The 27,119-nt window shown below is 43.9% G+C and overlaps 1 protein-coding gene across 12 annotated transcripts in view; it reads left to right on the forward strand.

The window, feature by feature from the left end:
• The window catches only part of LOC143215670 (uncharacterized), a 174,632-nt gene that overhangs the window by 134,750 nt on the left and 12,763 nt on the right, over positions 1 to 27,119 (forward strand). For 11 of the 12 annotated variants that reach the window (XR_013010417.1, XM_076438068.1, XM_076438023.1 and 8 more), the window contains exons 13-18: positions 15,533 to 15,857; positions 16,251 to 16,408; positions 17,191 to 17,336; positions 23,072 to 23,269; positions 25,589 to 25,681; positions 26,314 to 26,550. Coding sequence is in view for 11 of the 12 variants with exons in the window: in XM_076438068.1 (XP_076294183.1) it covers positions 15,533 to 15,857; positions 16,251 to 16,408; positions 17,191 to 17,336; positions 23,072 to 23,269; positions 25,589 to 25,681; positions 26,314 to 26,550 (1,157 nt within the window). In the remaining variant the exon portion in view is untranslated. The remainder of the gene's footprint in view (positions 1 to 15,532; positions 15,858 to 16,250; positions 16,409 to 17,190; positions 17,337 to 23,071; positions 23,270 to 25,588; positions 25,682 to 26,313; positions 26,551 to 27,119) is intronic. The other variant, XM_076438032.1, reaches the window with a different exon arrangement.

Genomic DNA, 27,119 nt, shown 5'->3' on the forward strand with positions numbered 1-27,119 from the left:
CGAATTTATCTCAAAAAATAAGGGTCCAGCGAAAAATTGAACTATACCACGCGAAAGAGCAGACTTTTATCTTGAGAACCCCCCCTGTGAAGTTTGCATGGTCGACGTTTTTACCGAACCAGAAAGCAAAATATCTTCGCCCGACATGCGTTGACGCCAGTGGTGCTCTTCCACTAGCGCGGTCGTTCGTCGGGATACGGCGCGGCGCGCTGCGGTGAAACGGCGCGTGGCTATAAGCGCGCAATTATGTCAGCTTACTTAAATGTAATATTTTATTAAATGTTATATTATTGTTATTTATTATTTATTAGTATATTTATTCTGTATAAATTATTTTTGTATTTTTTAATGTTAGTCTCTCGTTTATAGTATATTTAATACAAAAAATACCTTTTGTAACAAAAAAATAATTTATTCACACACTACACTATTACACTATTTACAATGCTAATATATATGTGTACACTATTCAGATATAATACACTATATCGATTTAATATGGAGCAAACTATTTTAATTATATATTTAAGTCAATAAAAATAGTCCCGTTTATATTGTGTTTGGACTTATTTTACTCGGAAGAATCTCGAGCGTTCATTGGCACTATAATTACAATACATAGATAAGACGACAATTACTGAAAATAAAATTTTTCAGTCACCGCATTGCAGACTTTCCTTACATTGTATGTATTCCGTTGTCCGTAGACCGTCATTTATTTCAAAATATGTATCGTGTTGGTTCTTAAGAAAACTGATGCCAGAGTTCAGTTTCGGCTTTGTGTTTGTTGAAATCAGTCGTGTGAAGCATTTCAAATCTGCATTGCTACGTATAAAACTTCATAAAAAACATTTATAGTTATTTATAGTATTTTAGTTGTTGTGTATATAATATATGTATTTTAGTAGTGTATTATATCTGAATAGTGTACACATATATATTAGCATTGTAAATAGTGTAATAGTGTAGTGTGTGAATAAATTATTATTTTGTTACAAAAGGTATTTTTTGTATTAAATATACTATAAACGAGAGACTAACATTAAAAAATACATAAAATAGTTTATACAGAATAAATATACTAATAAATAATAAATAACAATAGTATAACACATTTAATAAAATATTACATTTAAGTAACCTGACATAATTGCGCGCTTATAGCCACGCGCCGTTTCACCGCAGCGCGCCGCGCCGTATCCCGACGAACGACCGCGCTAGTGGAAGAGCACCACTGGCGTCAACGCATGTCGGGCGAAGATATTTTGCTTTCTGGTTCGGTAAAAACGTCGACCATGCAAACTTCACAGGGGGGTTTCTCAAGATAAAAGTCTGCTCTTTCGCGTGGTATAGTTCAATTTTTCGCTGGACCCTTATTTTTTGAGATAAATTCGAAAATATCCGCAAAAATTGGTGCAAAAGTGGTGCATCTCCGTCTTTAATCATTCTTTAAACATGTTTAAACAATCATAATGTATTAATATTGGATATCACTGTATTCGGGAAAGTCTACAGAATCTTTTGCTGTAAACAACAATTCAATATCTTTTATAATAACATCGCAATATTTGTTTAAAGTTGAAAAATATGTCTTTTTTTAAAACTCCATTTTCTCAAAAACTGGACGTATAGGAAAAAAATTAAAACCAGATTCGGAATCAGCGCAAAAAACTCTATAAGAAGGACCCAACAGTATATTGAAATCACAAAAAAAGTTGAAATTTGTTGGACAGTGTTATTAGACAGCGGATCTTTGTGCAAAATAACATTCTTTTGTCCTGATATTGTAGCAAACTGGAGTGAAATAGAAACTGATAAACTTCTAATGTTTTTACCGTTTTCAATTACACCAACTCGTTTTTGTCATAAATGCGTCAAATCCGCTGTCTAGTAATTATCTTTTTCAAATCGTTTGTAGCCACCGAAGAAAATGTTTCAAACTTTGTAACCTGCACGACACAGGACAAACTCTATTAGCGACATCGTGTCGACCAATCAATGGCCCAGGTCGCAGCTTCTATCAATTATGGATTAAAATCGGACAGCTGTGCATTGTTCGAAACGCGAGCGCACAAAGTGTAGCCGAATTTCGAAAGGCCGCGGGATATCGATGCAATTCGCGATATGGGATCGTGAACTGGGAAAGACAGAGAGAATGAGAAGTGAGTAGGGGTGTTAGGGGAAGGGGGAGCGTACATATAGGGGTGGTTAATAAATTGTTCGACGAGTGGTGGGGGTAGACAGCGAACGGTCGGCGTAATTAAACGAGAAACTAACGCGAGGACGATATTTCACCGTGCTCCATATTTATACTTGACTCGGAGAAATTTCGTGCGATTAGGGTGAACGTTCAGGGCATAGCCACCTCCCCCACCCTGCCACTTTATTTCCCCACCTACCGGCGGGTTATAGTTCTGCGTTTAGCTTTACGAGGGCCGCGGTAATTAGCGGGAGTCACGTACAACGGAATTGTCTGGTTTCTTGATATTATATGCATGCGAAGCAATTATCCGGTACCGCTGATATACGTATGCCCCTCCCATTACCCCCCTCCACTTCACCACTGAAGAGAAAACTGGAGCAAAGTTCGAACAATCGTGGATGAAGTCGTTCTATTGTGGTATACGGTGTAAACACGTTTTGTTAACTGTCGACGTTCCGAGAGACAAGGAAGAATTGATTTGGTACGCGGGAGCCGGGGCAATTAAGCCACGCCCACTACGCGATCGATTCTCCTGAATATCTACGAAACCATTGGTGACAGAGAAAAATGTTTTGGACAAATGATTAGATTAGACTACGGATGTTTCTGCAATTTTCAATATTTCTTGACAGATTATAAGGAAATGGTACAACAGGAAATTCCATTTCCATTTTCAAAATACGAATAAAAATCGTACGAAATTCCGTTGAATTTATACCTCGGCCAATATACGCCATAAATGCTTAAAGATCCGCAGTCTTCAAACGACGAATGGTTTGAAGAGCTGTACGATTTGACGTAAGCCTTGTTCTCTATAAGTTGATAATGAGAAAAATCTCGTTGAATGTTCATCGATCGCGAAGAATAGAATCGGAGAGAAAGGATGATGCGCGTCGATTGTCGGTAGAAAAAGGCCGATTGAAAGGAGAGCATTGAAACGGGCAGCTCGATCGACGGATCACCTGTCGTTTGCGGACGAGAAATCGGCGCCGCGGAAAAAGATCGGGGATCCGAGTCTCGAGACTGGACCCGCCGCTCGGCAAAAACTGGACCCGAGCGTGGCCGGTCGCGCGCGGAGATTTCGTCTCGGATGGAATTGTTTTTCTACCGCAGCAACTGGACCTGTAACGGGCGCTTTGACGTCTACGGACACGTTCCGACCGATCCTGTTCATTCTGAGATATGTACACAGAACTTTCTTTCAGCGTTCGTTTCACCCTGCTGCAGCTATTCGGTATCGGTCGATACTCGTACGTATTACACATTTGTCAATAATGACGCAGATGTCTTGCGAACCTTCTGTTGGCATACTTGCCACATTTTTCCGATTCAAACGTGAAGTTCTATCCAAATCGATTATCCTTAGCAATGGGGTCCAAGTTCTCGTAGTTAGTCTATTATGTAGAAGAAGATATTTCAGTTCCCTTTTCATGGAGAATGATTACCAAGGTCTACCGTTTTAGATCGAACAAATGTGATTCGTTGAATTTTTCATTAGCGCCGACACCAACTGTTCCGTTTTTGGCTCCGCCAACTTCGCCAGTTATTCTACGAATATATCCCTCTTGAAACTGTCAGCGAACTCTTCCGAGGTTTGTCAAAATTTCAAGAGCGTCTCTTCTTGGAGACTCGAAAGTTCAACGAACTAAATTATTCGAGCTCTCCTGCGCTCTGGAGACTGCTGAGAAGAGGACTAGTCCAGACGAACGTGTCCGGAGAACTTCGAGAGAAAGAGAGAGGGAACTTTATAATGTTGAGAATTTTTGAAAAGTTGTTCGCTATTTTTCCACCGTGATAATCGTCGGTAGGCTGTGGACCCTTACGACTGAAAACTATCCGAATTGCAACAAGTTCTTTCCTTCCCTGATCATTTTAATAGACTTTAATATCCTTGAATTTTCTTCATCTTCCTACTGTTTTGAATTTCACTTGGTCGCCGTCAAACTCCGTTGAAGATACTGTCGTCGAGGGTGAGTATACCGTCTCGAAAGGCAGTCTAGGGCGGGGGGTTGACAACGAAGGGAGAATCCGCGGAACAGTTTCGCGCCGCGAGGCAATGGGTTAATGGATCGCGAAAAACAGAACAGAACTCGGACGGCTTTTCGATTCACGGTGCTGGGCTGGGAACCGTGCCAAAATCACTGTTGCTCGGAGCCAGTCCTCCTGGCAGAGATTATGGCTCTCGGCCGTGAGCTACGTAACGGGCCTCGGGGTCCAAAAGTTTATTCATGACTGAACGAACGTTCCCGTCGAAATTACGGTGCTGCGGAAAATTCTTGCGAAACGTGCTGATAACGAAACGATGAACAACATTTTATTCAAATCTTAACACATTCTTGATCGATCACTAGTTAATTCGTGTTTGCACTTGCACTATCAATCTCAATTTACGAAACCCGGGGCAAAATAGAATATTCGAAAACCTTTGTCCATTCGGTGATCGCTATACAGTTTATCATACTAAAGAAAAATATTAAAAGTTACATAAAAGATATGTGTTAAAAGTTTCGCCTGAATTCATTATGTATAAATCACGTTTACTGAAGTTTATTTAGATTGTTTTAATTGTAAAATTGTCGGTCAACAATGTGTTAAATTGTGCTGGAATTCTGAAGGAAAAGAAATGTAGGCACTATTGTACGCTTTGCACCTGATATTCCAAAGAAGCAGCCTAGAACAACGAGTCCCGTGTCCCGTGTCCTTCGACTCTGTTTCCGTTCGTCGGAATAATTTTCTCCGCAGGTATTTGCGGCTAGCAATCAACGATCTTTCACTTTGATCATTCTCGGTTGATCGCGAGGGGCAGCGTGTGCGGGTAATCGTGTCGACTGGATGCCAGCTAACGGGATCTGTAGTGATCAAGTGGGTCAGACGAGAGCCGATACTCACCGCCCCGTGTGCTATCCCGCTTTGTCTTCGCGATTAACCGTCTCGTTTCGTCTTGTCTCGTCTCGTCTCGTCGCTTGTTCAGCCCTGAAACGCGCCGCTTTTCGTGTTAGCACGTGTCCGAGGGTGAACGTGTCGGACCGTGACACTCTCCGGTTCGAATTAATGGCCGCGATCAGAATTCCGGACGCATTACTCGAGCAGAATTAATATCCCAGCAGAAGGGAACGATGCGATGGTTGGTTTCGATGGGACGAACGATCTGGCCACAAGGGAATTTGAAATCGATCTTGCTCCGAAATAGGAACGTACGTAGCAATCCGTGAGAATTAATAAATGAGTAGACTGCGAATCTTTGTGCTAAATAAAAATTGTCATTTTGTCACAATTGCGAGTAGCAGGAGGTGAATAAAAACTCGCTTCATCCCTTAATCGATTTTTTGCGTTGAGAATGTCATAACAATATTCTTAGATTTTTCTCCAGCCGATTTCTTCATAAATCCATAAAAATCCGCAGTCTAATAATGAGCAACGCCAGAGATAATAGCGAAACTTTCGATAGAACACTCTCTCTACAGTTTTGCGAATTAAATGCGACGAGTGGCAGGGAATAATGGTGTTTCGAAGCCCGACTGCGATCGATGGAACGGTTAATCGATATACCGTATCAGGAATTAGAAATTAGCATTTATATGGTGTCCGGAGCGTGCGGAGAAAGGGTCGAAGCTCTTTCTCTCTCTCCCTCTCTCGACGCGCGAGTATAATAGTCGATGTTTCCAGGAATCGAGAGTGGCTGGTGTACCCGCAATTTGTCGCTGCACGGTAACACGATAGCCCCCCCCCCCCCCCCCCGGTGAAACTGCGATTCGGTGATCGACGCATTCCGAACCGTCGACATCAGCGAACCGGGAATGAAACGGTGCACTACGTCGACGCGTTTCCGCGTGTATAGCACTCGAGAACCGAGCTACTTTTTCCGTTGGCTTTTTCCTTCCGTTGATCGAAAATTAAATCTGCTTTCGAGCTATTTCCGACGGGCGACGGTCAACGGTACCACCGATTTCGCACACCGTCGGCAAACGTCGAATCGAACGGAGTCCGTGCTAACAGCGAATACGCTAGTCTAGGTTAGGGGAGAGTTTCTCGTTTCGACTTGGAGGGTTGTTCACCCCCATGATCCTACCGAAAAGGCGACATAAAGACCGATTCGGTGTGTGCGTGGCAACGCCGGAAGAGGCGCCGCAGGGACGTCCCAGGGAGGATCTATTTGAGGATTGGGGTAGGATCTATTGGGGGAGTGTTTATTGGGGATTCGATGGCGTCATGGGGATTCGCATGCCTCGAGCAAAGCTCGGTTTCGAATCGTCTGTCGAAAGCTTTACGCCTCTCGAGGACTTACGGGGGTAGTTTGGGGTAGTTGCCCGCGAGCCTTTATATCGAGCGAATTTGTGCGGTGCTCCGAGAAACTGAATTTTTAAAGAATCTCGTTCGGCAGCTTAGCAGAACGTTTCTGGAATTGTATAATTCGTAATATACAAAATCGAACATTAAAGAATGTGTTCCCTACTACTGCAGTGTGTATTGCACTCCTCTCTAAACTAACCTCGAGCACGCGTTCACTTTGAAAAATGGGAAAAATCGATTCGTCCGTTACTCTCTTGTTAGCTGCCATGTGCCATGTCGCGGGATCGTAATAAACAAATGAATTTGCTCGTATAGCAGCCGTCGCGTCGCGTCGCGTCGTCTTGCTGGTGGCAGAAAAAACCTGAAGTCGCCGAGCTAGACGAAATACGAGCTCGCGTAAGTTTTGCACGCGAGCAGCCCGCGAGACTGATCGAAAATAATGCGTTCGCGTCACGCGAATTCCAGACGAGAGACGCCCACGCACGTCGGCGAAAATCCTCGGAAAGCTTTCCGGACCGTGTTTCCATCCCCGAGGAAAATTATTGCGATAACTTTCTTATACTCCGAAAACACGAAGACAAAAGTTTCGATCCGCAGGAAATATCCACGACCCCATTTCCCCGTAGAGAAATGCGCCGGCGAGGCGCGGCGCGGCGCGACCCCGGCGCCATTTAATTCCGTGTGGTTTATTCAATCCGCCGACATTATTATCCACTACCGGAGCAGCAGGAACTATCCGCGTGCCTCTGTCCACTTGTGTGTACGTATGCAGACGGTAAATATAGTCGTTCCACTTGGCACTGGCGCAGAAAAGATCAAGGTGTCGCGGAACGACGCCGTTATGTCGATCCACGGCCTGCTCCAGCCCGCTTCTGACCTCTCGATTAACTGTTTCGATAAACGACAACTCGTTTTTGCAAAGACAAATTTGCCGGCTAATCTACCTTGGATAATTCCGAGAATAGAGTGCAGTCGCTATACATTATATTCTTCCTGTAGTCGCTGCAGACCTTGGAAAAAGTAGCAAAACTGTTTTATTCTTAATCCCTTGCCTTATAATTTCGCGTCAGACTCCTGACGAAGATTCAGAGAACATAGTCTAACAAGTATGTATGTTATTACTTTCAATAGAGGTTCAGTAGAGGTTCTATTGAAAAATAATTAACCCCTTGACCTACGATTTATTTTACGGTTTCAGTGATTAAAACTCTTCTTGTAGTTCTCTCTCTCTCTCTCTCTCTCTCTCGCAATTTCGTAAAGAGTAAGGAGAATATTTATATCTATTGTACGCCTACATGTCCTCCAATAACTATACATTAACAAAACCAAAATATTGTAGAATTTCATCTCGGTCTAATTATTTTTCAATTGAACCTCTACCATGTTCGAGAGTCTCGAGTGATCGATAATAATCGGACTTGAAGACCGCAGAACCCAAACATTCGAGTTCAACAAAATATCTCGCAACTATCTGGCAGTCTAAATTACCAAACCAACGTTACGAAGAATTTTCTTGGGTCACAGGGGACCCGACGGGACCCGACAGTGTCGTGCTCGCTGTCGGAGCTAACGGGTCATGTTCAAAACCGTACATCGTTCGTAGCAGCGTCGAGTGAGGAATCCGTGTCACGCGCGGGTTTTACGATTCCCCGAAGGGAAACGAGCCGAGTTTCCCCGACAAAAGGAGGAAACCCGAAATTCCTGTTGGTTCGCCGATGCAGTAAACCGCGGCGAATCCTTGCCTCGCCCTGCCTCGTCTTGCCTCGCCGCGAGGAGCGTAAAATATTTATTACGGCTAGCCGCAAACTTCGGCTCTCCTACCTTTTCACAATCCTTCGTAATAAAAAGAGGAAGAGGAGAACGATGGAGAGTAGTGTGAGAAGAGAGGAGAGGAGAGGGAAAATCAACACCCCTGTTGGACGGACGCGGACGGCAGCAACAGGTCGAGCAACGATACAAATGATCCTGGAAGTGCGTTCGCCCTGTGGCCGAAACTGACTCGATCAATTTCTCTGCTCTCTGGTTTTCCTCCTCCTCTCGACGATCCTTCTTCTTCTTCTTCTTCTGCTTCTGCCGATCTATACGGGCGATTCATCTTTCGCAGCGATCTTTCCGTATTTCGACGATGGTCCATAAATTTCTGTTTGATCATGGTGGTCCTTTTTATGTATTTGAACTGTACAGATGTTGGGTTTGGGAAGTTTTTGTAAATTTAGAAGGGTACTCGTTGCACACAATTGGTGGTCGCAATTATTGCAATTATAAAAACAGAGCAGATCTAATTTGACCTGACCCGGAATCTTTATCACTTCGACCTCAACCTTAATTATCGTTAGTTGGATTCGCCCTCGCCGAAAGAGTTGGAGGCCGAGAGCCATTGTTGCCCTCGCGGATTAATGAAAATAACCAGAGAAGGTTGGGAATACGCGCGCGGATATATCGGGAACGGTCGGCTGGGCTGGCGCATATTAAACGCGTTTGTCGGAAACGAGACCCAGTTTCCGTTCCAGCATTCCGCAAAATTATTCCGCCCTGTCAAAATATTCGGCGCCCGATGAGTTTCGATATTGCGCCGCGCCGCGCCGGTTCAAAACGCTGCTGCGTCGGGCTCGCATAGTTTCGACATTCTCGCGAGACAAGCCGAAGAAAACGAATTCTCACCGTGTTCCGAATATCTGACTACCGTTCCGCAGTTAAATATTGAAAAAACCCCTCCTTGTCGGTCACTCGCTCGCGTATCAGATTTAATAAGAAGCAGAGAAAAAATTGTTGGAAAAATTTGGAGCCAGTTCAGTGTACATATCACGTCCCACATTTTAGCGGCATCGTTTAGGATCCTCCGCGTTAACAGACTCGCCTTGTTCGCAAAAATAGCGACGCTGGATTCAATTACCTCCGACAGCACTGTCGCTCTACCCCGAGCTGCGTTATTTCGGAATTGCAAATTTCACGCGAGAAATATTCGAACAAGAGTTTCATCCGCGAAAAACGTTAACCCGATTCTTTCTGCGTGCGGTGCGTGTTGTTTTATAGACTGCGTTGCGGAGAGAATTGAAATAAGTTACGGTGTTTCCGTCGAGGCGGAGCTAGATTCAATTTTCCCCATAGTCCTCGCGTAATAATGAATTTTCCAGGGAAAATTCGAAGAACTGCTAAACGAGGCCGCGGAGGACATTTTCGCAGAGAATAAAAGTTCCTTGAAATCAGCTCCGAAACGAAGACAGTTTTGGGACACCCTGCACGGTGCTGCGGACACGTGTCTTTCGAGACGCTCGACGCAAAGTGCGATGAATGAGATAGAGAAGAAGGTGTGTGGGGGTTCGAGGGGGAAGAAGTTAAACGTCGGAGGACGTAATTGAATCTCACGGTGGCGGGCTGTTAGCGGCGGTGAGCGAGCATAATGAGCGACCGGATGTTTCGCGGACATGGGAACGGCTTCGGGGACGAAATAGAACGGAACTTGGCGAGCGCGAACGTCTGACGGGGGAATTACCGCAGGAACCGCCTCGTTTGAAAACAGAGACCGGGCCCGGAGACACGGGAAGGGACAATTTATCGCGCGCAATTACCCCGGCCTACGAAATCAGGCCAGCCACACCACCGCGTTTTCTTACGCAAGGAGAATGATCCAGCGTTAGCCAGACACCGACGAGCTATGCTATTCCCTTTGACGTTAAATCTTTCGCGGAATGCAACTCGATCTTGATTGTTCAAGGTACAGGGTATTTTCTAGCTGATCTAACTCTGTATACATTATATAATACATTGTACAGATAGATTCTTCGATATTATTAATAATCTCGGAGGTATTCGACCGGCTCGCTCGAGATGGGACACCCTGTATTTCACGGTGAAGACGCGAGCGGTGAAACGACGGTTTCAAGAATCTCCGAGAGAATTCATCGTCGATTTAAAGCGAAGCAACAGTCGCGTAAGTCAGTTTTATTTCGCTTAGAGGGAGAGTGTTTCTGGTCGCCGCTGTGACATTCCTATTTTCCGTAAATATCGTCGAAAGGAAATTGTCCGCGCCGCCGCGCCGCGCCGGCCCGGGGACCAGATGCATTCGAGCGGAATGCGTTTTAATACCGGAACCAGCCGCTGCATCGAACGATTGTCACCATCTCGGCCGCTTTGCCTCGAATGGAATGCGTGACGTGACGACGCGTTATGGGCGTCAAACGATTCGCTTCGCGGCCAATTCCATTGTTTTTGTATCTTCGACTAGACCCATTCTCTCCGACGGTGAACTACAGTGTGGTGTGTGCGCGTGCGACGCGACGATTTTTCTTTGCCCACGAATTTCGACCGATTTTATCCGATGCTCTCTTATCATCCCGCTGCACAGTGTCGCGAAATGCCTGTTTTTTGGACAAAATTCAATAACTTTCGTTCTGTTCATGACAGAGACATGAAACAAAATGGGTTTTCTTCTTTATATTGAAAGCAATCTCAATATGATGTTATTATAAATATAGTCATTTATTTAAACAATAAAAAACGATTTTAATAAACAAAATTTAATTTTTTTACGCGTTATTAGTACGTGATATTTACAATTTTTAAGTAGCATAATTAATATGTAAGTAGAATAGAAATATAAGTATAATAGATAATATAATAAATACATAAAAATAATAGATAATGATAAATACATAAAAATAATAGGAAAAAATAAATACATATAAGTATAATAGAAAATATAGATATTAAAAAAAACAACTGTTTCCCTTAAATTATTCATTTTATTATAAATTGTTCATATATAAATCATAAATTATAAAATATATATATATGTGTTTTTAAAATATATAAAAAATAGATTAATTTTTTTTGTTAATAATTTTTTTTATAAACAATGACCATCGAGTAACACTATTACAACATTATTCGGGGTGCTGACTTGGACAACATATTAAAAAATCAGCGTGATCGGAGGGTGTTACCTTTTTGTAAATAATTATCTATGATTATTACAACATTAATTTTTATTTATTTAATCATATCTGTAATTTATGTAATATAAACATTCTTTTATTTATTGAACAACCGTAGTCAAATCTCATATATCTACAAGAGGATATCCGCGTACTCGGCTGCTGACCGGTTCTTGCTACATATTTTGTTAAATAACTCTGATGTTTGCCGGAAGTTGCAAATTGGACTTATATAATATCAAAATATACTATCTTAGGAGAGAATAGACACAACCAAAATCACCGATACGTTCGGATACGTTTTTTTTTTATCCTCTGGTAAAGATTAGGAAAACCTATAAAATTTTATTGTTTCATTTCAGGTCAATTATTATGTTGCATATAAGTATTACAACATTTTTTAAGTTGAATTACAATTAGCCAACCCTTAGCCATTATTTCCTAAAAAAATTATTTCCTAGAAACGTGTTTTGTTCATATCACAACATAAACAAGTTACGCTAAGAATTGATGTACTATTTGATCTTCCTAATATTCGATTACAAGATTCCCTGCAACTAATTTTCTACTGCATTTTTTAAATTTTTGTTATCAAAAAATGATTATTTGGACATTTTAACATAGTATGAACATAGTTTTCAATCGATATGAAGATGTGACTTTTTCGATTTTTGTCCATGGTTTGCGACACTGTGCGCTGTATCGATCGTTTATCATGTATACAGTGTATATTGTGCTCTACATTTTACAAGATACATCGTATGTTATACACTTTATATATTCTATGTATATTATTTGCATTGTATACAGTGTATACATGTATTGTGTGTTGTACACATTGTGTGCTGCACGTTGCGTCTATCGAGCAAATACAAATTGTTCATTAGACACAGATTCTACAGTACACAACATCCGCGTGCCTCTCAATTAACCGGAACAATCGAGCAATTTAAACAGGCTCGATCACGTTCGCCGACTAGTTTCGCTGGTGAAACCAAGACCGGCTGAAATAGCTCGGTAGCATCCCTTGATTTCGCGATCCTTCGTAGCCGACAATCAATAATGATCAGCGCAAAAATGTAGATCCGTCCCTCGACTCGTCTCTCTCCCCACGGTTGATCAGCCATCATTGTTCCCGGCGCGGAATTTTGAGAAATTGAATTTCGGTTTGTCGCGCGCGCGAATTCACCATTGATTGCGGAACTCACGACGCGACGGCGACGGTGCATCCGTGGACGTGCACTTTCGAAATGGAAATGTATTTTTTCGGTGCATCGTGGCATGCCCATTCTAACACGCTTTTAGCAGTTTCGGCATAAACATGCGTCAAGATGAATTTCGACAATTTTTACAATCAAATTTTAAAAATTCGTTTTTTTACACACTTTCTGCATGTTTGGAGAAGATGAACGTCGGTCGAGTTCTGTGCAGTTCTATGTATGCGCAACGCGTCGCACAGTGGGGTATTTGGCCCGAAAAAGTGGAAAAAAAGTTCCACTTCTAAATTTTTGCGTATGGCATAAAATTTTTGCTGTTCGTTGTAGTTAAAGGTCTGAAGAATAAGGCTGCAATATTAAATATTTTTTCTATTTGTACACCCGTGAAGTAGTAAACTTCATCGAAAGTCGAGAGATTTTAAGGCGCGCTTGTCGTTCTTAAACAGTCTCTAAGACAGCGTCTGTTCATTGGCGATTTTCAAGTGTTTGAAGGAAAATTCTGTAAATTCTTGTATTACAAAAGTTGTTCAGGTTGGTATACAGAGCACTTTCGCATAGATTTTATTTTGTGTTATCATCTAAATTAGTATAGTTATTAATATTTGAATATTACCAATCATTCTGTAAGCTTTTTAAAACTTACAAAACTTTATTGCCAATTTTGTTATAGTATAAAGCGATATTGAGTTCTCTTTTTGGTGTCATTACATTCGGTAAAGATTTGTGATTATGAGCCAACAAAGTTTGATTCCGGATATGTCCGCGGATTCAAATTTTATAGCTAATTTAGTATTAAGCGTTTAGCAGCGTTTCGCGTACGCCTGCATGTTCGGCTACGCTTGGCCTCAAATGAAGAAGAAATATTATCCGGGGTAGAAATTTCTGATGTGTTTTCGGATGAAAATTAATGGTAATAATTTTAAAATGTTCTTATAATATATATCGGGTGAATCATTCAAAGTGAAACAGACGTATATCTTCGAAATTAAGCATTTTGGTTAAAAAATGTTTCTGACAAAAGTTGTATGGTTTCGAGGGGGCCATAAAATGGCGTTATTGATTTGACCTTGGATAGTCGTTTGAAAATAACGCGAAGGTCATCTTCAATTTATTAAATAGGAAACCCCATTTTTTATTGCATATTCTTGTAGCTTGTTTTTCAGAGCTTTCCAAAACGCAATAATAAAATATTTTTTTCTTAAATACTTTCCAAGTTATAGTAGTGCAAATATTCCACTATCGCCTCGCTTTTTCAGGGGTTCTCGATAATCTGAGAAAAAAATGTTTCGAACAAAAGAGGAACAGTATTCAGTCGTCTACAAATTTCAATATATAAAAGTTTAAAAAAAAATTTTTTTTTTCAAAAAATTGAGGTAAATTTGATTTTTCAAATACTAAAATGTATTTTGGATTTCGTAATGTTGTAGCTGATCTTAAGGCGAATCCAACGATGTATAATATTATAACCTTGAGCCTATAAATAACGCTAAAATAGTTTTTTCCACTTTTTCAGGCCAAATACCCCACTGTGCGTTGTTCGTTTCTTCGGCAGATGCACCGACGGATGCACCGACGGATGCACCGCCGAATGCACCGCCGAATGCACCGCTGGTTAACTAGAAATAATGGCGCGATCGGCGCGAAGTGCGAGCAGGAAATTCTTGCAGTGAAAGTGCCGCGCCGCGGCGCGATTGCATCGTTTTTCCGAGAACCGAAGATCGCGGTTGCGGGGATGCGATGCAGCGTCGTCGTGCCATTTCGCTGCAGTTCTCTCTGTCGCGGAACTGCATCTCGAACGGGTGTTCGAATGGGAAACGATATGCGGTTGTGTGTCGGCTAACTGCTCGGCACGAGCGTCTCTGCTAATGGAACGCGATTATAATTAGCATGTAACGCGCGCTTGTGTTTCTTGATCGAGCCCGATAAACGATTGTTTGCTTGGATCGAGCAGTTGCATTGTTACGGAATGCAACAACGATTGGAGAGCTAATGGCTTTATCGGGAACAATTTAGCAAGTTCCCATATCAATTTATACAATAGTATGTATGATATCTTGCATAAATCGTTCAAATCGTTGTACATCTACAAAGGGAATGGTTAAACGAAAAATCCTGGAAATTTCCTGACAGCGCAGCGATTAAATTATTAATTGCATTGTGGGTTGCGATTAGATCGAGCATTTCCGCGCATTTATTTCGCGCGTGATGGGATAATGGCGGGCGATTTGCGCGTGGAAACGCGCGCTCGCTGTTTCGGAAATGCGTCTAAACGAATCCGGCGTATTGAATTCAATGGTAATTATAGTTCATTTCCGTGCGCCGAGAGAGAGAGAGAACTTCATTGTCGCTGGATATTGAAAATCAATACGCCTAAATTAGACCGGAAAAATTCAACTCGTGTGCCGTTCGAACGCTTCAATTGTAATATTAAGGTCCGTGGCATTGCGAGTACAATCGAAATTATGCGAAATGTGTACTGCACGTGCTACAGGTTTGTTTGAACTATTTGAATTTTCGGTGAAGGTGCGTAGTTATGGATCGACTGAACGTTATCTTTTATCGGGAGCTATATTTATTTCATAATTGTTATACGTATTTTAACGCTTTTCTTGATATCCGAAGGAATCAACCAAAAATCGTTTTCCTATTATACAATACCAGGTCTCCTTGCATCGTAAATCAGAGAACCTAAATAAAACACCGTAAGGTACGTTCACAACGGCCATCATCTGCCGTTTATGCAGCGCAGCAAGTTCTCTCGGCTGTGAAACATTTCGCTCGCGTTAAAAATTCACACGGGCGTGTATATGCGAGGCGATAAATTTTTCAGAAGGTGGTTGGAACGTCGGGTTTTTATCGAGTGAAACATATATGTATTTGGTTCGCAGCTTCCGGATCCGGGTCGGTGATAGGAAGGGACCCGCTTCCGCCGAGGGCGGTCAGCACGTCGCAGCTGGCGCAGAAGACACCGACGCAGGCCCAGATACAGATGCAAGTGCAGACACAGTTGCAGACGCCTCCACAGCTGCCGCCGCCACCGGTGACCGTGTCCACGTTGCCGCTGTCTAGGGGCAACGCCTCGCACAGACAACCCCTTCCGTTGCACCAGTCCACCCCTCAGTCGGTCAGACAGTCTGACAACGATATACCTGTCAGTTCGCAGATACTCAGGGCGGCGAGCATCGGGGACATTGGCTCCAGCTCACCATCTATGTGAGTTGCATTCTTTTCGTAGGGGTTATTCACCCTATAATATTACACAGTCTTCTTTTTACGCAACAGTTGTAATGAGATTACAACAGATTTAATATCGTTTTATAATCACGTACTTTTTGGATCCGCTGTACATATTTCAGAACTTCTACAATATATAACATAAATAGAAATGCTACATACATATGTATCGTTATTCAAAATATTTTGTAGATTATTATATTTGTTTGTATCTGTTAAATTACGAAACATTTGAGTATTGCACGAGTGAATTGCGTCAGTTTAATATGCACAAAAAGGAAGAAAATCGTACAGAATGGAAATATTCTCGCACGGTGTTTCGAGGAATACATATACGGGGCGGTAACGGTTGGTTGGTTTTACAAATTGCAGGTTGAACAGCAGCGAAGGAAAGGACCTGAGGTTAACGTCTCCGGGCGGCCATTCCACTCAACGACTGATCAGCCCGGCTGGACCCTTAAGGGTTGTTTCTTTGAGCGACCATCGAGTCTCCAGCCCCAGCGACAGCGACATAAGAGTTCATAGTCCAAGTATGTACACAGTTTCTTCCTCTATCTCTTCTTCCTCATCCTCTATGTATGTCTTCGTTCTCTTCTTCTTCTTCTTCTTTTCCTTGCACAACGTTCTCTCTTCTCCATTCTAATCTTAGATACCTTTGAGAAGTAAGCAGTAGAAAATGGGGTCAAGAATCTTCTCTTGAACCGAATGAAATTAAAGCGAACGAATATCAAGCACACGAATTAACTAAATTAACTTAGAACGGTATTCGAAAGAGGATACCAAAATTAAATCAGAGTCGAGGAGATTGAAACATCCGCTAAAACTTTTCGGCCATATGATTTCGACGTATAATGGCGCAGCGTGGTGGTGGGCCGTATACATAATTGAAAAACGGGTCAGCGAACCGATCGACGATCGAGCCGAGTGAATGAGCCACGGATCCGAAGATTTGATAGCCGGTTCTCTCCCGACGCTTTTGAAAAGGACGCGCGGATTCAACGGCGGAAGTTCGCCGTGCTGTTCCGGTTAATTATTCAAATAACCGCCGAGGGGGGTGAGGGGTGGGGTGTGGCATAAAGCGGCGCGAGGAATAATAGAAATCCCCCGTGTATTCAAGCCCGTGCCGACGAACCTAACTTCGTCCCCGATGGCCTCGCAGTCTTTGCTAAATAGTAGTCGCTCGCGACGGGAATTACAGCTGCAAACTATACCAACTTTCTTCCCTCTGGAAGACCAAGTTGCTCGGCTATAGTGTCCGATACAGTGTTACATCCCGCTTTTATATTAATTCCGTTGTTACTCTTTGTTCCAGTCGAGAGGAAAATGGTGAGTCCGATCGGCCGCGAGGTGGACCGAGGCGGGGGCTCGATGTCCCGTCAGAATCATCGTGAGAATCATCGCGAGAATCATCGCGAAAATCACCGCGCATGGGAGTGCAACGAGCTGCTGCACAAAAGGGTGAGTGAAAGACACACGTTCCGCGCGACGGAAACCTTCGAGTTGATTGGCATGGCGAAGCATGGAAAGAGAAAGGAACCGAACGCAGCGACTCCGGCCTCACAGCTGATTAGCCGCTTCTATTACAATTTTTTTTAGTTTATTTTTTCTCGCACCGTATCTAGTCCCCCACCCTCGCCTCACGCGACACACCCTCCCACGCTACATGTGCGTTTCACTGGCATTTTTTCACATATTCTCACGCCATTGACACGTTCACTGCCTCCGGTCCGTATAGAAAATCGATCGAGTCGGTCAAATAATTTCGTGATGCAGTTGAAATGATTATTGGATAGTTGGGCAGTCAACGTGTTAACGTGACCAGCGATAAGCAAAGCAAAGCAAAGCAAGCACGTTCACCCGTACCGAGTTGCTCGAGAGTTTTGTTCAGCGAGTGTGCAGTAGTCCGCATTATCGTCCCAGCATGTAAATTCCATTAGCCCAATTAATTAGAATGTTGCCCGGGGGCTAACAACCCCCGTCGCACCATCCCCCGAACCTGCCTAACCTAATTAATCGCGTTTCTGCGGTCCGCGACAGGATTCGGCCAAGAACTAGACAGTCCGAGAGATTTCCTCTTCGTTGACTCTTCTTCTACGAAAATGTCTCTTCATTTCTGTCAAATGTAGATTTGATGCATTCACGGACAAAAATGAGTAGATGCGATTTAAAAAAAAATACTGTTCTAATATCTTCAAACCGTTGAACATGTGTGAGGAAAGGAAGAAATTTCTATATCGCACCGGTTCGTCGCAATTCGGATAGGAAATGTTTATTTTGCATGAAGATCCACAGTGTAACATACAGAAGAGCATACCGAAAATTGTAATGGCTGTATCTGCTCCACTGCCATTACTTCAGCAGTACGCCGATTATGCGACTGGACAGAGGCATGACCCTGAAAGCCATTGAAATCAGACTGCAGACTATGTCGGCTCGTAAAGAGCGAACATATTCGATTGAATCGCGTTTCGTTTGAAAAGCCGAGTGCCCGGTTGTGTTTGATTAATGAGAAGCGGAGGCGGCTCGTCGCAGAAATTCATTAGCATAAACGGGGGTCAGGGCGAGAGACAGATATATATTCGACCGTGTCGAGGACGCTCTTAGAAATCCTATCAGTTCGAATTATTTAATATTCCTGGCTGGGCGAGTGGCCTGATTCTAGTTTCGTTTATAAATTGTTACGGACAAATTGTTGGAGGCGCATTGAAGCATAGATCGTGGATTGAGCAAACGGACACGGTCCGAACCGTATCATACGGGGTATCGTTCTACTCGGAGAAACGTCACGAATGTCACGGTAAAAGTTTCCTTCAAACAAAATGAAAATCCCCGGAAAAATGTGAAGATTCCACATGGTGAATACACCGAGTGGTAGTGAAATCGAGTAGCTCGCAGCGGTCGGAACCGCAATTTCCATGAACACTCACGGTCTGGTAGCACTCTGTAGTCGAGGGCCGAGGGTACAAGCCGATCCGGACAGGGGACCGAATGTTCTCTCTATCTGGAGTCTGCGGGACACGATCCGGCGAGAAAGTAACGACACAAGTGTCGTCCTCCCGTTGTCGTTGTTCGCAACGTGTGCGGAGAACGAACGGTCCAAACGCTGGATCCTCCGCTTCGCGGAGAGGAGCAGGAGAAGCCTGCCTGCGGAGCATGGATCGTGGAGAGACGAGGACCCACCGGAGACGGAGAGAAAGTTCGAGAGAGCGAGAAGGAAGTCCCACTCTTCCGAAAGAGAAGCGTGGTGGCGGCGGAAGAGGGTCGAGAGGGAAAGAGGATTAAGAAAACCGTGGGCCAGGGTCGATCCTGCATACGGTCAGCAATGGTCAGCAAGGGCACCGTGCCAGGGAACTGCAGACGGTCCTTAAGCCTCCCTCACAATGGAGCTTTGTCCTCGAAACCGTCCTGCTACCGGAAATGGGCTTAGCTTCTTTATTCAAACCTTTGACTCGTAATTACGACGTCGAGTGGGACCTGCGACGAACACTTCCAAATTTTTACACCGTAATCGATTATTTCTAACAATTAATTACTTAATTTATAACAATTTACGTGCCGTGTCACGCTCGAGAAGCTTCTTCTCTGTCGTTTGAGACCAGGCAGAACACCTACTGGCGTTTGTAGATTTTACGGAATAGCTCGTTTATTGGGAAATTAACATTTGATTCTGTTTCAGTTCACAATTGACATTTCATTTATCAATTTTCTATTCTAACGAATCAATTGTCAAGACTTTAATAAATCGTCGCTAACCGACTACGAACGAATAGATCATTTTAGCACAGGAATCGCATTCTACGATCGAATAAATCACTGTAACCATAACTCGGAGTGTTATCAATCCACATAACAGTATCGGATGCATCCAAAAAGCTGTCAATCTCCGTGTAAATTAATGAAACGCGCTATCGTTCACCGGAGAGCGGAGAGCGATCGCTCCATCAACCGGAAATTCCTTTATCCGTACCCACTTTGAATCTGCCAATTAATTCGGATATACACAGAAGGCGCTCCCCGTGTATTTAAATTATGGATTCGTCGGTCTCTGGTCGGCAGAAAAACCGTTATATCGCATGATTAAACAGTCTGGGAACTTCTTTTGTTCGGCTATTTGCGTCGAGGAACCTGGAAACGGACGCTGTTTGACTTAGAGCTCCTGCGAGAGGAGCTCTGGAGCCGTGGAGTCTTGAGAGGATCGCGGATATTTCTCAAACCACGCTCCTTTTCTTACTTGAACAGACATTCATTTCGTAAAACGTGCCCCTAAGTATCAAATCGAATTGCTTTGCAACCGTGCAAGACAGTTCTCCTTGATCGTATGTCGTAGTTCAACTTCATTTTCCCGTTGAAACACAAAATTGTGCTGCTTCGAGAATATGCGAGGTTAAAGAGAATGTTAAATTTTCTTGCTCCGGGGAGAAGTTAGTCTCGATTTTACGGTATTTTTATGGTCGCCAATTCGGTATTCAATGCATTGAAACGGACGTACCTACACCCCGGAGAAAAGGGTACAGTATTGGAGAAGTTTTGAAGAGAAGCCCGTGAACGTACTCGTTATTCAGAATGGGATCGTTTCGCGTGGACAACCGGGGAGAAGAAGACGATTTTCCGGAGTCCTTAAAAGCCTGCGGCATGTCCCGAGGACCTTAAAGGTCTCGAGACACTCGAAACCCACGATCTTGATAGATAGTCTCGAAGGGTTCGGAAAATCGAGGAGTGCTCTCTAGTTTGGGAAGGATCTCGGTCGTCCTAAAACGTTTTGTGGACCCACGACCGTGCTATGTGTAATGGCGGATCGGGGTTCGACGCCGCCATTCTTGCGGGTTATGTCTTCTCGAGGAATGATCGCAGATATCTTGGTAAAAATAGAGGAAAATCAGAAGAGCAAGACAGCGAGTCGAAATGTCGATATTTTTCTAGAAAACATCCTCTGTCTATTTATTCATTGAAGTTCTCGATTGAAAATTTGAATGTTTATGACAGATTATCGTGAGCTATAAACGCACAAAAGCGTGGAGCGTATCGATGACGAACGCGGTAGCGATTCAAGGATTCCATTCACGCGTGTACGCGATGATCGAATCTCCCGCGATCTCTTTGATCCTTGACATTAATTAGATCTGTGAACAATCGTAATCCCTCGATGATGGAACGGGGAATGAAACGATTAAATATTTAAGCTCATTTCGAGCCAACAAAGTTTCACAATTATACATGCATACAACGGTGCAAAGCCTACACCAGACAGAGCGAAACATTCGGAGAAACAAAATCGAGAAAGTAATACTGCGTTTATCGGTTGCAAGCGCGGCCTTAATTTCCAACAGGAATCTTGTCCAAACATGAAGCTCTCGCGCGTCGCAGCAATCACAACAAACGATCGTCTGGCAAATGGCTCGCAACCAGAAAATCTACGACCGCGCAGAGTGAAATACTAAAAGAAAACGAAGAAACGATTGGGAGAATCGGATGCGAGGCCGGGGGTTTTGTCAGTTACAAAGGCAGCCTTACGCTCGGCCGGAGATCTCAGCCAGAGCAAAACAAAGAAAACGACATCCTCGGCAAGCCGAGCAAGGAACCACGGTGCATGCCGGGTACTGTAGGAGTTGGTGAACAGAACAGGCTCGGCATCACGCCAGTCTACCAAAGTCTTCGTTCCACCTTCGCTCGGCAACGCGTCTCTTCTGGTTCGCTCTCTGTTTCGATAGTGTGCGTGTGTTTCTTGTTCGGCTGGTTCTACCAAACGCAAAGTTGCGATGATATGAGACACTGTACTCTCCCGGTTTCGTCGGAAGACCCTGTCTGTTTTGCTGGCCTTGAACAGAGAGAGAGAGAGAGAGAGAGAGTCTTGGGACTCTCTTGAGAAGAACTTGAAGAAGGATATTTTGACTAGTCTTCGCAAGGATGCAGCCTGGTCGAACCACTTGAACAGGCTTTCGTTCGGTGTTGTGTTTGACGCTCTGCGGCAGCGTCCGCTTTGGATACGCCTTGGATCGATGTGCACGCGGTACGTGATCATGCCATACATATGTATACATAGTTAGGGCGAACAGACGATCCTGGAAACCTCCGGATTTGTTTACCACTGTTTTCGTTTTCTGTTCGAAATTATTTTCTCGTTTAAAAGTGCACTATACTATATGCATATCGGAGCTGCGACGAACGATCAGAACGATGAGAGCGAAACGTCAAACATTTTTCTAGACGTACGAAGTGACAAGCTGGTATACTAAACTTTCTCCTACAGCTACAAAATCAAATCGTATTTGCTCCCGAACAATAGCGTCTTTCTGCTATGTACCACCAAAACGAGAATCCCACGAAAAAGAAAGAACAACGAGAACGCTAATCTCGCGGCGAGCAACCACCTTTGATCCGTCTTCCAACGAAAAAGCTAAAGACTATTTCTAATCACGAATGCAGCGCTGCATCGACTCTTTGATCATAGTGCAGGAGGTGGTGAGCGCTACGCCCGAGGAGTCCGAATTATAATGTGCAAAAGTTTACGCCGACAATTAGAGAAATTAACGAGTAATCCTCGCGTATAAAGCTACGTATATTTGCAATGTACAGACGTACACACCCGAATGCAGGAAATTCGAAAAGATGAAGTTTCCTCGCGGAAGTAGAAAAGCGGTGACCATGTCAGACATATTGCCGCAGCCATGGTCCTTAAATTTATGCAATTTTTTCGTATTTGAACAGAATAAAAATCGATTTTTCCGACGTGGAAAGATAACTTGCTGTACGGAGTCTTGCGTTTGCTTTGTTATTAGAATGAGTGGCGCATTCTTATCGTGTACAGCGACTGTGCCGTGGTTCCGCCTCACAACCGCAGAAACGTCGTCGGTAGCGTCGGAGCCGTAGGTTTGCTGAGTTTATTGTTTGTTTGCGTGACAATTGCGCAGCGTTCGTTTCGCCCGTCGAGCAAGCAAGACTTTACGTTTACGGGACACCGTAAGCCGAAAACACCGCGTTCCTTCTCATGTTTCTCCATGCCAGTCGGGTCGAAGCGTTTCAAATTGCGCGGGTCCGTTGCGCTGGGAATGGGAGAACGGCTTGGTAGAGGGGGTAGGGGGTAGAGTGGGGGTCAAGTGTTGATCCGGGGACATTGTTCGAGGATGATAATTGAAAAGAGAGCGTCTCGCGCCCCAGTTCGCCTAGTTAACCATAGATTGCATGCATCTCGACAGAGCAACACGGGATCCCATCGAGCGGAGACATCGTCGAAGCTGTCCCAGCCAGGAGCCCAAGGTCTTGTTCGGGTGTCCGCTGGCGAACTACTCGGCAGGACCCACGAAGAGCTGGTCCTCCTGCTGATCCAGCTGCGAAGGCAGAACGCGACCATCTACAAAGCGATGGAGCACTGCCACGTGGAGATCGAGGCACAGGTCCGCCGACATTTTCAGTGATTTCGGGCTCCGGAGGGTCCCAGGAGGGGATCGAACATTTTAGATTCAAACCGATAATTCGCAACTGTAGACGTAGAGTATTAAAACGCGCTGGCAAAACCGGTGAACAATACCGAACAACTCCCGAATAGTTTCGAGGAGTCCCAAACGAAGCAATCGACGTGTTCGGACGTTGTCGGATGGCAGCCGCGCGGCCGCGGTGGTTTCGCGAGATCGCGAGAGGAACCGGTCCGAAGCGAACGCTATTAGAATAGTGACTTTCCTCGGGAGAAGAATTCCTGCCTCGCTTTGTTCTCGTACACGGTGTTCAAGCTTTTAGTGTGCCTTTCATGCGAGTAGTCTCGTGTCTGCGAGGTCAAACGCTGAGCGAATTGAAATTCTGATGACTGTGCTCCTTACAGTATAAAACTCCTGCTGCGGGCAATCTTGTCAGCGAAACTGAATACATAGTTCGCAAAACATCGACTCAGCTTTTGATCACTCGCGAGCCTTTCAACGCTCATTAAAGGTCTCCGACGTCATCGATTGATCCAGACAGGGCTGAGGAGCGTTCCTGGGGCAAATTGCGTCAGAGAAAAAATACCATTTGTAAAATTGAACCACCATCCAGAACGTTCTGTGCGTAAACAGCCCCGGGTGGGCGTGGCATCGAAGCCCCGACTTCGCCAAAGCCACAACTCTGTCTCCGGGTTTCTCCGTGCTCGGATTAATCGATGATCCGTCGATTCACCTATCGACATCACGCTTGAACGTTCCATATTTCGTCGAAAAGGCTTTCTACATTTTCCGGCGAATACATTCACCGATAAATAAATCGAACGGGGGTATGGGGGCACAGGACGGATCGCGCGAAGTGTTACTGCCATTTTCTCCGGCGACTTTTTCCCCCCATGGCGAAACCTGCCGTTCACCTCGGCCAGTGAATGCACACAGCGGCAGTCTACTGTCCGCTGGAAAAGTCGTCGCGTTTCCACGTGCACCTGTTTGTTAGCCACGTTTGTTAACCTGTTAGTCGGTCCGACGGGTATACAAGTTAGCGCGACGACTATAAGAGTCTGTCGACACGACGACCACTGGGAAAGTCTTCTCGATACACGACGATATCGATGTGCCCCGTCGCCCAAGGTATGCGATAATCGATGACAATTATTGTCAACTAGCTTTCGATTTGTTTAATTATGAATTTTATTTACTTGATACTATAACTCGATTCAGCGTGTATAATACTGTTATTCATACGATTGTCCAAAGACAGAATTCTGTTTGAACATATCTCGCAGATATGTATCAGGTCTTTCGTAAAGTCATTTCGTTTTCTCGAGGAAAAATGAATGCCAGTTTTTGACCCTTCAGAATCATTTTTATAACGAATTTTGACGGTGTACCAACAGGTTCCGAAACGCTAACGCGTTCTTTATGACGGTAACCGGTTTGGAAACGTAAACGAATTTTCACGAGACCTGCCCTTTTCAAAACAACCGCCCCAATTACTTCGCAAATTTCAATCCCACAACCGATCGTAAATCCGCTCGTTTCATCTTCACCCGACAGTATACATATATATATTTAAACATTTTCCTGGTCGAGACTCGACTAACAGGTTAACAACTTTGTCACCTAGCGGCGATCCGTTTTGATTTTTTTCCATCCCGCACACAGTCTTCTCGTTAACCGAGTGGCGAATAAAATGGACGGCAAATTGGAAAGAATCCGTGTCGACACGCGGAAACGAGAACGCGCGAATTTTCGCTGGTAACAATTTCGTTCGCGCGATCCTTAATATCCTGTGTTAATATTGTCGAATGAAACCCGACGCGTGCTACGATGATTGATGTTCCCCATTTGCTTGTATCGATCACTCCAACTCTGTCGTCCTGTGAGAATGCTCGCTCTCGTACACTCACGTTTTTGCACCTTCGTCGTTGCACCTCGATGTTTATCGCCCGGCTACGGATCTTTGTGCAGCGAAATTCCGAAACGTTATGCCGACAAGAAAAAATAAATTGCAGAAGGATCCGCAGTCTGCGAACGACAGCAGAGTTTCTCAAGCAGAACTCTTGTCAAATTCTTACACACGCTGGAAAGTCGAAGTCGTTCCGAGCTTTCGTGGCGTGTTGGTAATTACGTGTTCGGTCCCACGTATTCTCGTTGCATTTTCATGGAACGCGACGACGTGACCGGCTGCGACAAGACGGATCATGGAAACGGTGCACGATACTTTACCAGGCGACTCTCTCTCTCTCTCTCTCTCTCTCTCTCTCTCTTTCTCTGAACTTGTCGATCTTTTGTGACCCGCAGGCTAGATTGGCCGAGCTCGATACCCCCAGACGATTAGAGAATCTTCAGAAGCTGGAGGAACTGAAGAAGCACCTGATGGATCTCGAGAAGCAGGTGAGCAATTATGCTGGTTCGATTAGGTGAAAGCTCGACCTAGAGTCTCTCGAAAGAAAACCCTCCCGCTCTAGACTCTTTGAGCGTTCTAATTACTAAACTGCTAATTACTAAACTGCTGATTTTATATCCACCGAATTGTATCGTGTTTCGACTCGTTTTAAGAAGAAAAATCTTTACGAAAAATTCGATGACGGGCTACTTGGAAGACCGTCGCCGGAAGACCAACACGACGGCAGATCCAACTAGCAAAAGATAAATTCGCAGCGACGCGAAAATTCGTCTGGACGACGCGACGCGTTCAGTATCCTAGGATTTAATTATACCGCGTCGAACTTTCCCGTTCGCGTCGAGTTTTTCAAGCCGCGGTCCGGTTTAATTAAGAAACTTCGAAATAAACCTCTCTTCTACACCCTTTTATATTTCTTCTTCCTTAGCATGGCCACCGACGCATGATAATGATCTCGGTACATATAAAACCGCTTTGAAATCATGTGCCACAGCAATGCAAATTGCTTTTCCCGTGACATATGTCGTGCGAAAAAGAAGTTCTGTGAAAATCTCAGACGATTTTGATACTTGTTTCAATTACAATTAATTTGTACAATTTGTACGATGTCCTCGGATTCAAGTACGAGAAGGGCAAGCCGCTGGTGAACCTGGTCGACAACATGGTGAAGTTAGGCTCGCTGTACAATCGCAACACCGCCAACGGGACCAGCAGTGTGACGGGTTCGCGACACGACCTGATGCACGACAATTCCAGGGATCATCGGCTGGAGTTCAACCAGAAGGTGCAGGAGCAACGTTTACTAGCTGAAGAACGCCGAGATTGGGACAGGCTCAGCCCTGATCACGGACAATTGCAGGTGAGTTCGCAATCGCTCGTCACGAAATTTCTTTTTTGTAAAATATGTTGAATTATATATCAAATTTCTAAATGCTTTCGACGCTACCGTTTCGATCAATTACTAGTATAGCAATTTTGCAAAATTTTACTTCTTTCCTGACGTTTCGGTTCCGTTTCGAATCTTTATCAAAGGTGGAAATTTGCTTCTAAACAGGAAACGGTAGAGCCGAAAGCATTTAGAAATTTGATATTCAACATTTACGATCGATAACTGAAACTATTTTATGTTGAATTATATTTTGATTAAGTAATAACGGAAAGTTGAATTCCTATATCCGATCAAAACATTTTAATAACAGAGTAGATTACTCTGTAGATTACTCAGTAGAGATTCTACTGATCGCGATTCGTGGTTCACCTTGTACAGTCGGTCACGAAAATATTCGGACACCACTATAGTTTTGACTATTATAGTCCGTACTTCATAAATTCATGGAATAAGAACAAAAAGAGGTTTCACGTATGTTACTATGCAGTGTGTAGTTAACATAAACATAAGAGATATTTATTTACCATAAGTGATTACAT

This window comes from Lasioglossum baleicum, chromosome 2 (assembly GCF_051020765.1).
Source record: "Lasioglossum baleicum chromosome 2, iyLasBale1, whole genome shotgun sequence".
In the NCBI taxonomy this organism is placed as follows: domain Eukaryota; kingdom Metazoa; phylum Arthropoda; class Insecta; order Hymenoptera; family Halictidae; genus Lasioglossum; species Lasioglossum baleicum.